The sequence below is a fragment of the Macaca thibetana genome, chromosome 6 (assembly GCF_024542745.1).
Source record: "Macaca thibetana thibetana isolate TM-01 chromosome 6, ASM2454274v1, whole genome shotgun sequence".
In the NCBI taxonomy this organism is placed as follows: Eukaryota; Metazoa; Chordata; class Mammalia; order Primates; family Cercopithecidae; genus Macaca; species Macaca thibetana.
In genome coordinates, this window is record NC_065583.1 from 143,859,734 (window position 1) to 143,872,082 (window position 12,349).

The window sequence follows — 12,349 nt, forward strand, 5'->3', positions numbered from 1 at the left end:
ACCCACAGCCAATATCATACTGAATGGGCAAAAACTGGAAGCATTCCCTTTGGAAACTGGCACAAGACAGGGATGCCCTCTCTCACCACTCCTATTCAACGTAGTGTTGGAAGTTCTGGCTAGGACAATCAGGTAAGAGAAAGAAATAAAGGGTATTCAATTAGGAAAAGAAGAAGTCAAATTGTCCCTGTTTGCGGATGACATGATTGTATATTTACCAAACCCCATCATCTCAGCCCAAAATCTCCTTAAGCTGATAAGCAACTTCAGCAAAGTCTCAGGATACAAACTCAACGTGCAAAACTCACAAGCATTATTATACACCAGTAACAGACAAACAGAGAGCCAAATCATGAATGAACTCCCATTCACAATAGCTTCAAAGAGAATAAAATACCTAGGAATCCAACTTACAAGGAGTGTAAAGGACCTCTTCAAGGAGAACTACAAACCACTGCTCAACGAAATAAAAGAGGACACAAACAAATGGAAGAACATACCATGCTCATGAATAGGAAGAATCAATACCGTGAAAATGGCCATACTGCCCAAGGTAATTTATAGATTCAATGCCATCCCCATGAAGCTACCAATGACTTTCTTCACAGAATTGGAAAAATCTGCTTTAAAGTTCATATGGAACCAAAAAAGAGCCTGCATTGCCAAGACAATCCTAAATCAAAAGAACAAAGCTGGAGGCATCACGCTACCTGACTTCAAACTATACTACAAGGCTACAGTAACCAAAACAGCATGGTACTGGCACTAAAACAGATATATAGACCAATGGAACAGAACAGAGCCCTCAGAAATAATACCACACATCTACAGCCATCTGATCTTTGACAAACATGACAAAAACAAGAAATGGGGAAAGGATTCCCTATTTAATAAATGGTGCTGGGAAAATTGGCTAGCCATAAGTAGAAAGCTGAAACTGGATCCTTTCCTTACTCCTTATATGAAAATTAATTCAAGATGGATTAGAGACTTAAATGTTAGACCTAAAACCATAAAAACCCTAGAAGAAAACCTAGGCAATACCATTCAGGACATAGGCATGGGCAAGGACTTCATGTCTAAAACACCAAAAGCAACGGTAACATAAGCCAAAATTGAGAAATGGGATCTAATTAAACTAAAGAGCTTCTGCACAGCAAAAGAAACTACCATCAGAGTGAACAGGCAACCTACAGAATGGGAGAAAATTGTTGCAATCTACTCATCTGACAAAGGGCTAATATCCAGAACCTACAAAGAACTCAAGCAAATGTACAAGAAAAAAACAAACAACCCCATCAAAGAATGGGCAAAGGATATGAACAGACACTTCTCAAAAGAAGACATTTATACAGCCAACAGACACATGAAAAAATGCTCATCATCACTGGCCATCAGAGAAATGCAAATCAAAACCACAATGAGATACCATCTCACACCAGTTAGAATGGCGATCATTAAAAAATCAGGAAACGACAGGTGCTGGAGAGGATGTGGAGAGACAGGAACACTTTTACACTGTTGGTGGGACTGTAAACTAGTTCAACCATTGTGGAAAACAATGTGGCGATTCCTCAAGGTGTAGAACTAGAAATACCATTTGACCCAGCCATCCCATTACTGGGTATACACCCAAAGGATTATAAATCAAGCTTCTATAATGACACATGCACACATATGTTTATTGCAGCACTATTCACAATAGCAAAGACTTGGAATCAACCCAAATTTCCATCAGTGACAGACTGGATTAAGAAAATGTGGCACATATACACCATGGAATACTATGCAGCCATAAAAAAGGATGAGTTCGTGTCCTTTGTAGGGACATGGATGCAGCTGGAAACCATCATTCTCAACAAACTATTGCAAGAACAGAAAACCAAACACCACATGTTCTCACTCATAGGTGGGAAATGAACAATGAGATCACTTGGACACAGGAAGGGGAACATCATACACCAGGGCCTATTGTGAGGAGAGGGGAGAGGGGAGGGATAGCATTAGGAGATATACTGAATGTAAATGACGAGTTAATGGGTGCAGCACACCAACATGGCACATGTATGCATATGTAACAAACCTGCACGTTGTGCACATGTACCCTAGAACTTAAAGTATAATAATGATTTTTTTTAAGTCAAAAAAAGAAAAAGAAAAAAAATGAGAAAATAATTTATCTAGGTTCCATTGTAGAAAATGTGGTGAGCGCGCCCCCTTGTGTTCAAGTTTTGAAAATACACATTTTTGAAACATTCAGTTGCAGAGTTCTGTTTTCAATTTACAGATTACTGAGGTATCTTCAGCTACTATATTCTATGAATCACTGGACTCATTACTCTAAAAGGCACAAAGACAAGTGATGGCAGAGTCTGTCTATGCCTCTTTAATATTTGAATTCTAGCAGCTAGCACAGTGACACTCATGAAGCAGATTCTCAGCTAATTTCTGTCAAATGTAATTTAACCATTATTCTCTTACTGGGAAATAGCAAGATAGAGAAAAGAGATGATGATGAGAACTTTGAGTAGATGGTGGGGATGGTGGGGATGGTAGGGATGGTAGGGAGAGCAGGGAGGAGTGAAGAGCCACAATAGCAAAACCTTGTATCATCACTAAGCTTTAAACTTCTGCAAAATACTTTCATTTCTGTCAGCATAGTTGAAAAAGTACATGAGACTGAGTGCAGAATCTCTAATTAAAAGGTGAAAAATTTTGAATTCTCCCTTCACAGTATTGGTTCATTCAATCGACAAAATATATGTTATTTTCATAACAGAGATTCTCTACTTACCCCTTATCTGCTTCAACTTACTGTTATATTACCTGTCAACCCAATTATCCCTGAACAAATATTTGTGGATTGCCTGCTATGGACCACAAGTGTTCTAAACAGTAGGAAGCAATGGTAAGCAAAACAAAAAATAGTCTCTGCTGTTGTAGCCCTAATAGCCAAGTGGACTTCTAAAGTAATAGAAATTACCACTACTGTTGCTGTCCATCTTGGCTGTTGCTGTTGGTAACCAATAGTCAAGGCTTGTATGTGCATGTCAAGGCTCTAATATTTGCAAGGAAACTTCTGTCTTCTATTATGTCAGCAGTCATTGGCAACAAAGTTGTTGAAGCCTTGGAACACTACTTATTGAGTTTTTACTCCTTTTATTGCTAATCTCTTGCTCTAAGACTCAAGCATAAGTACTAAGAGGACAGACTGGAAGACAGAGTAAGAAAAGCATTCTCTTATACCACACAATTGTACCACACATTGTCTTATACCAAAACAATATAATTTGACTCCCTTTCCTTAGGATGTTCTTTCATGGAAGATTTGCATGGACATTCTTCTTATAGTTCCCCAGACATATGCAGTTATGCCTTACTACTTAGGGCAGAGATTGCTTAGGCATATGGTAGGATCCATACTATTCTGTGCTTTAGGAAAGTCATTACCAAGTTTTGAAATTCATTTGGCTTAATGAGTGAGTTAAAAGTAAAGGCTCATACCTGTAGTCCCAGCACTTTAGGAGGCCAAGGGGGGTGGATCACCTGAGGCAGGTGGATTACTTGAGGTCAGGAGTTTGAGACTGGCATGGCAAACATGGTGAAACCCCGTCTCTACAAAAATACAAAAAGTAGCCAGGCATGATGACGCATGCCTGTAATCCCAGCTGCTCAGGAGGCTGAGGCAGGAGAATCACTTGAACCTGGGAGGCGGAGGTTGCAGTGAGCCAACATCATGCCACTGCACTTCAGCCTGGACGACAGGGCAAGACTTTGTCTCAAAAAAAAAAAAATGTGTTTTTCCTTTATATAATTTTCTTTAAGGTGCTTGGCTGCTTTATTAAGATCTTATAATTTCAAATTAAATATTATTATTATTATTTTTAGAGACAGGGTCTTGCTCTGTCACCCAGGCTGGAGTGCAATGGCGTGAGCATAGCCCCCTGCAGCCTTGAACTCTTGGGTTCAAGTGATCCTCCTGCCTCAGCCCGTTGAGTCTATAGGACTACAAGGCACACATCACCATTGCCTGGCTTAAATATTATTTTAATAATTTCAACTGAAAATAATTCCAAAATGAAAGCAAAGGATTTTAAAATAAATTTATCTTTTATGTTTTAGAATGTGCTACTCTTCATAATATAATTAAAGGGCTACAACAAACCATTGAATGTCAACAGAATTTGAAAGGTAAGTTAGAAAAAACAGTAAAATCTAAAAAAGCTTTGTTTATTTGAGCACTTTTAAAAATGGGAAGCTTTTACATTGTTGATAATAAGTTTCAATTTATCAGCTAAAAGTGGACATCTTACTACTTAAAAATATTTTCCTAGATTATTATGAAATAAGAAATGTTATGCTGAACGGAACAATTCAGTCATGTTCTATCTGATAGTGACATAAAGGGATGTTTTATATAGGTCATATAATTATTACCTTAAAAAGTTTAGAAATAGATTTATTCTCAGTAGCATTGTTGGTCTTTAATAACCTTGTGTTCAGTTTTGAAGAGTGGGTATTACTAGTTAAACCATAATTTTTTATTTAAACCACAGTGATAATTTACCATTTAATTTTTTTGTCATAGACTAAGACTGTATTTGTGCAAGTGAAGTCAACACATTCAGCTTACCTTATCTTTAACAAACATTTTAATCAAACAGGCCTACCATTCACAAAACAGACCAACCAAGTATTTTGTGCTGTTCTGACTCAGCTGTGACGGCTGTGAGATTTTTTTCTACTATATCAGAGATTAAACTAAATTGCCTTAAAGGCCCCTTCCACATAAAACTCACATCAAATAAGCATTTCTCATCTTAGACCTCTGCTTTTATTTTAAAACAAGCACCTTATATATGTGAGATAAAATATTGATCTTATATGTGATTCCTGTAATTTGGAGTGTTAAAAAAGGGCACTCGTTGAAACCCCGTCTCTACTAAAAAATACAAAAAACTAGCCGGGCGAGGTGGCGGGCGCCTGTAGTCCCAGCTACTCGGGAGGCTGAGGCAGGAGAATGGCGTGAACCCGGGAGGCAGAGCTTGCAGTGAGCCAAATTCTGGCCACTGCACTCCAGCCTGGGGGACAGAGCGAGACTCCGTCTCAAAAAAAAAAAAAAAAAAAAAAAAAAAGGGCACTCATGCTCCTATTTCAATGCCAGGGCTCAAAACAACTTTTCCCTTCCTTGTGACTAAAATACCACACCCAGCTGGGTTCTCTATTCTGTTCCATAATCTACATGTCTGTTTTTTTTTTAAACAGTGCTACTGTTCTGATTATTGTAGCTCCATAATATATTTTGAAATTAGGTAGTGCAATGGCTCCAGGTTTGTTCTTTTTACTCAAGATTTCTTGGGCTATTTGAGGTCTTTTGTGATTCCATATGAATTTTAAGATTGTTTTGTCTACTTCTGTAAAGAATGTCATTGGCATTTTGATAGTGACTGCATTAAATATGCAGATCATTTTAGATAGTATGGACATTTTAACAATATTTTAACAATTTTAACAATATTAATTCTTCTAATCTATTTATCTGTGTCTTCTTTCATTTCCTTCATCAATGTTTTATTACTTTCAGTGTACAAGATTCTCACCTTCTTTGGTTAATTCTTAAGTATTTTTATTGCCATTGTTAATAAGATTGTTTCTTAATTTCCTTTCCAGATATTTTGTAATTTGTATATAGAAATGTGACCGATTTTTGTATGTTGATTTTGTGTAGTGCAACTTTACTGAATCTGTTTATTAGTTCTAATAGGTTTTCTAAGTATATAGTCATGTCATCTGAGAATATAGATAATTTTCTTCTCTTCTGATTTGGATGCCCTTTATGTCTTTCTCTTTCCTAATTGCTCTGTCTAGGATTTCCAGCAAATATGTTGAAAAGAAGTGGCAAAAATACTAAACACGCTCCTGAACAATCATTGAGTCAAAGAATCAACCAAAGGAATTTTAAAATATCTGAGACAAATGAAAACACAACATACCAAAACCTATAGGATACAGCAAAAGACATTTTAATGGGGAAGTTTATGGCTGTAAAGCCTAAATTTAAAAGGAAAAATATATATAGCCAATAAGTAATCTATCTTTACGCCTCGAGGGACTAGGAAAAAAAAAAAAAACAAATTAAGCCCAAAGGTAATCAAAGGAAAGAAATAATGAAGATTATAGGAGAAAATAATCAAATAGAAGATTAAAAAAACAGAAAATTTAACAAAACTAAGAGTTTGTTTTTTTGAAAAAATAAAATTGACAAACCCTTGGCTACACTGAAAAAAAAAGAAAGATGTCAGTAAATAAAAGCAGAAATGAAAGAGAAAACGATACAACTGTTGTCTTAGGGGGCGTAAGGAGGATCATAAGGGATTATTAAGAGCATCTATATGCCAACAAACTGGATAACCTAGGAAAAATAGTCAAATACCTAGGAACATACAACCTGCCAAAACTGAGTCAGAAATAGTCAGAACACACCAACAGCAAATAAGGAGATTGAGTAAATAATCAAAAATCTCCCACCAAAAGAAGCCCAGGATGAGGTGGCTTCATGGGGAATTCCATTAAACACTCAGAGAAAAAGTAATACCAATTTTTCTTAAACTCTTTCAAACAATAAAAGCAAAGGGAACACTTCCAAATTCATCTATGAGGCCAGCATCACCCTGACACCAAAATCAGACAAAGACACTGCAAGGAAAGAAAATTACATCCCAATATCCCTGATAAACACAGACTCAAAAATCCTCAATAAAATACTATCAGATAAAATTCAACAGCCCATTAAAAAGATCATATATCCTAACCAAGTGGGATTTATCCCTGGGATGCAAGTATGGTTCTGTATACACAGATCAATCAATGTGATACACCATGTGATTTCTATTTATTATCAAAATGAGTAGGAAAAAAACACACGAACACCTCAATAGATACAGAAAAAGCATTTGACAAAATTCAACATCCACTGATGAATTAAAACTCTCACAAAATAGGTATAGATAGAGAAGATAATAGGCATGGAAGGATCTTGCCTTAACACAATAAAGGCCGTAAATGAAAAGCTCACAGCTAACATCATAAAGAATGGGAGAAAACAGAAAACTTTCTCTTTGAGATCCGGTACAAGGCAGGTACAAGTTTTAAAACAGCCATTCTTGGCCGGGCGCTGTGGCTCACGCCTATAATCCATATCCCAGCCAACATGGTGAAACCTCACCTCTACTAAAAAAAATACAAAAATTAGCTGGGTATGGTGGGCTTGCCTGTAATCCCAGCTACTCAAGAGGCTAAGGCAGGAGAATCACTTGAACCAAGGAGTTGGAGATTGCAGTGAGCCGAGATCACGCCACTGCACTCCAGCCTGGCCACAGAACGAGACTCTGTCTCAAATAATAAAAAAATAAAATAGCCATTCTTAAAAATGAATATTGTATGATGCCTCTTGCAAATAAATGATGATTCATTGAGTTCACTTTCCCAATGCTTTTACAAGCCTTGATTGAGCAAGATGATAGATAAGAACTATCTATATTTGACCATTTTCATCCAATTGATTGCCAAGATAGTATGATTAATCTGCTTATTTAAGCTACCCAGTGGTTTCCTTTCCAATAGCTCTTTTCTCTCCTTAATAGGAAACTGTTTTTCATTTTCAGACATTCACCGTTTATTCACTTAACCATATGCCTCAGGGAAAGCTGATTGCATCCAAACTCCAAGGGAGTTCTTTTGGAATAGTTTTCCTCTCTCCCAAGAGATGGACTGTGTTCTTCTGGTTGTTATAAGACTGTATATAATGCCTAAAATTGTTACAGATTTCTTGTTTCTAGTCTAAAATTCATGCCAGCAGGATGATTTTGGAGGACAGCAAGAAAAGTAAACTAAAAGGATCTGGTTTTTTGGTAACACTATTGAGCCAATTAATCAATTACCCTCTAGGTTTAAGAAACTTTTCAGTTACAATGAGAGAAATGCTACCTTCCTTTAGTCTTATCAATGAATCTTTCCAGTAGGGACTTATGGATTATGTAAAAGATAATTCAATGAGATGTAGAAAAAAATTACAATTCTTATTTATCTTTATTTTTATCTGAAAATTCAAAGCCAGTCATCTTACGAAAATTTAATAACTAGGATAATATTCCTTTTTCTATGTGTAAGTTAATTATATGTCATGCGTGATACACAAGGTTCTTCTTTCTCTGAGGAGAATGGGAGTTCTAAAACTGAACAATTGCATGTTTGCTTTTTCCTCTAGTTTCAGTGTATGGCCATGAAGTACAGTTTATATGTATCTAGATAAGAGGATTGATAGATAAAAGTAGCTAGTTCTAATCAAACTAATCCTTCCAAAATGGACAAGTAGTTTTAAAAAATAAAACATATATTGAGGACAATAATAATTACAATAATGCAAGCACAAGCCAACAATAAGAAATTATGAGAGCTGTCACTTCTCCTACCCCCATACAAGCTCTTTATCAGGCATATTAAGTTAAAAAGTAATCAAAGTCTATTAGACTTGATAAAATGTCAGCCAACAGTGGCCAATTAACTGATTTTGGAAAATTAATTTATGGAAAAACCATTGTATCTTTAGAAATGGTTCCACCATTAAGCAACTTCAGGGCTAAAAATGTGTCACTTTTAAGTATTCTCACTTGCACATAAAACTTGGAAATAGAATTCTAACTTTAATGAAAATCTTTCAAATGCACCTCATGTTTCTGGTAAAACATATAAGGATCTCGGAAGTTGTCATTCCCTGCTAACAAGTAAAACATTGAGCAAACTGAAAAATCAACAATTCTTAGACTCTTTTGATCACAGAAGTGAGGTCACAGGACAGATTGATGCACCTAGAATTGGAGACAGGGAGGCAGATTCAGAAAATCACAACTTACAAGAACAGAAACCTCCCTGTTTGTCAGACCGGGAAACCCTAAAATGTAATTTTGATGAATTGCAGGAGGCTCACCGTGGTCAAGTCTAAGAGATTAAAAATTTCAGGGGACCCAATCCCATAGGGGAGCCCCTACAGTTTTGTAAGTTTTACCTGTAAGAGCTCTGCTAAGATCTCACAGTTAAGATGTGGGGAAAATCCCCTCATGTTGTTGGCCAGAGGAGAGGAAAAGTAACCATTTTGAAATAATCAACAGCTTCTGGTCTTAAGAAAGCCTGACTCAAAAGAAGCTGTTTTATCTGAACCTAAACTACTGGGGTTTTAGCCAAGGATAAGCTGCCTTAGGGGAGGAAAATATCCTATTTCAGCTCCCCCTAGCCTTGCCGACTCCAGCCCACTCTAGTCATTCCATCTCACCAAAGGGGAGAGGGACTGAGAAGCATGAGGGTAGCTCACAGTCCAAAGACACAGGCTTACTGAAAGACTGAGACCTAATCATAGGACTATAGAATGCTTCTCCTTCGCCAACACCTTACCATCAAATCACTAAAGGCCTGTTTACTGGTACTTGGTCATGAGCTTTGTACAAAAATTTACAAGGCACACTTAAAAAAAAAAAAAAAGTAAACGGTTTGAAGAGACAGAGAAAGCATCAAAACCAGACACAGAAATGGCAGGGATATTGGAATTATTAGACCAGAAATTTTTTAAAAACTATGGTTAATATGCTAAAGGCTCTAAACACAAATGAAGAATGCCTTTGTTGGACTCATTAGTAGACTAGACATAGCCTAATGAAAAGAATTTTTCAGCATGAGGAAAGACTCTCTAAGCTTGAGAATATGTCAATAGTAACTTCCAAAACTGAAAAGAAAAAAAAAAAAAGACTAGGAAAAAAGTAACAAAATATCCAAAAACTGTGTAATAACTACAAAAGCTGTAACAAACACTTAATGGGAATACCAGAAGGAAAATAAAGAAAGAAAGGAACAGAAGAAACATCAGAAGCAATAATGACTGAGAATTTCCCCTAATTAATATCAGATACCAAACCACAGATCCAGGAAGCTCAGTGAACACCAAGCAGGGTAAATGTTCAAAAAACTACCCATAGGCATGTCATATTCAAATTGTAGAAAATAAAAAACAAAGAAAAAATTTTGAAACAAGAGTGAGGAAAATTCTTTACCTATAGAGGACCGACCAAAGATAAGAATTATACCCAGCTTCTTCTCAGGAACCATGCAAGCAGTAAAGGAGTAGAGTGAAATATTTAAAGTGCTGAGAGAGATAGAATAAAACGCCAACCAATAATTCTGCATCCTGCAAACTTATTGTCCAGAAAGGAGAAATAAAGACTTTATTAGACAAACAAAAATTGAGAGTATTTGTTGCAAGTATACCAGCCTTGCAGGAAGTGATGAAAGAGGAGAGAAGCAAAATGATATAGGCCAGAAACTTGGATATACATAGAAAGGAAGAACCTTACAGAAGGAATAAGTGAAGGCAAAATAAAAACTTTTATTTTTCTTATTCTCAATTGATCTAACAGATAACAGTTTATTCAAAATATAGCAACAATGTATTATTAAGTAATGATACTTAATGATACTTAAAAACTTATGCATAAGTGAAATATATGACATCAGTGACATAAGGAATGAGAGGAAGGAATTATGAATACTTTAGTATAAAAGACTTGTACTACCTGAGAAGCAGTATAATGGATTTGAAAGTGGACCTGAATTCATTGTAAACGTATATTGCAAACTCTAGGACAATCACTAAAAAAACTAAAAATTGAAGTATAACGGATTTGCTAAAAAAGAAGAGAAAATGAAATAACATAAAATACTCAAAACCACAAAAGGCAGACAAAGAATAGAAGACAAACATAGGATCAAAGAACAAGGTCTATGAATAGAAAACAGTGACAAATACGTTAGATATTAATCCAACTTTGTCAAAAATCACTTTGAAAATCAATAGCCTAATACACAGTTTACAAGACAGAGATTATCAGAGTGGATCAAAAAACATTACCCAACTATATGCTTTCTACAAAAAAGTCTACTTTAAATATAAAGGCACATATAGATTAAAAGCTAAGGGCTGGAGAAAGATATGCCGTGCTAACACTAAGAACACCGGAGTAGCTATATTCATTTCAAACAGCAGATTTTAGAGCATGAAAAATTATCCAGGATAAAAAGGGGTGTTACATAATGATAAAAGGATTAATTCTCCAAGAAGACAAAAAATTATTTTATATATGCATCTAGCAAAGGCATCAAAAATATGTGAGTCAAAGATTGATAGAACTGGAAGGAGAAATAGATGACTCCACTATTGTAGTTGAAGATTTCAACATTCTTCTATCAGGAAATCAGTAAGGACACAGTTGAAATCAACAATACCATCAATCAATTGACTATAATGGGACTATTTCATCCAACAACAGCAGAATACACATTCTCCTCAAACTTAGTGAATACTCACCAAGATAGATCCCATTGTGGCTTATAAAACACACCTTAACAAATTCGAAAGACCAGAAATCATACGGTGTCTGCTGTCAGGCCACAATGGAATTAAAGTAGACATCAAAAACAGAAAGATAGATGAAAAATCTGAAAATATATGCAGATTAAAGAATACTTTTAAATAATACAGTGGTCAAAAAATAAATATCAACAAATTTTAAAATATTTTGAACTAAATAAAACTGAAAATACAATTTATTAAAATTTGTGAAATGCAGCAAAAACAGTGCTTAAAGAGAAATTTATAGCATTAAATCGTGTATATGAGAAGACAAGAAAAAGCTAAAATTAATTTAAGCTTCCACTGTAGGAAATAAGAAAAAGGAGAACAAATTAAATCCAAGGTAAGTAATAAAAAGAAATAATAATAAAGCAGAAATTAGTAAAATTGAAAACAAGAAATCGATAGAGAGCAATGAAACTAAAAGCTGTTTTTTTGAAAAGATCAATAAAATTGACAAGTCTCTAGCCAGATGAACTAAGGAAATAGGAGAGATTACACAAGTTAATGATATCAGAAATGAAAGAAAGGACATCACTACAAATGTCATGTTCATTAAGAAGATAATAAAGGAGACCAGCCTGGCCAACATGGTGAAACCCCATCTCTACTAAAAATACAAAAATTAGCCAGCCGTGGTGGTACCCGCCTGTAATCCCAGCTATTCAGGGGCACAGGCAGGAGAATAGCTTGAACCCGGGAGGCGGAGGTTGCAGGGATCAAAGATCGCACCATCGCACTCCAGCCTGGGGGACAAGAGTGAAACTTCATCTCAATATTTAAAAAAAAAAAAAAAAAGAGGATAATAAAGGAATACTCTGAACAAATGATAACCTATGTGAAATGGACTAATTTCTTGAAAGACACAATCTGACAAACTGAAGCCATCATCAA

The 12,349-nt window shown here is 35.7% G+C and overlaps 1 protein-coding gene across 2 annotated transcripts in view; it reads left to right on the forward strand.

Annotated features, from left to right (window-relative positions):
- Window positions 1–12,349, forward strand: part of CCDC152 (coiled-coil domain containing 152) — a 51,021-nt gene that overhangs the window by 14,648 nt on the left and 24,024 nt on the right. For both annotated transcript variants that reach the window (XM_050793477.1, XM_050793476.1), the window contains exon 4: window positions 4,123–4,191. In XM_050793477.1, coding sequence (XP_050649434.1) covers window positions 4,123–4,191 — 69 coding nt within the window. The remainder of the gene's footprint in view (window positions 1–4,122; window positions 4,192–12,349) is intronic.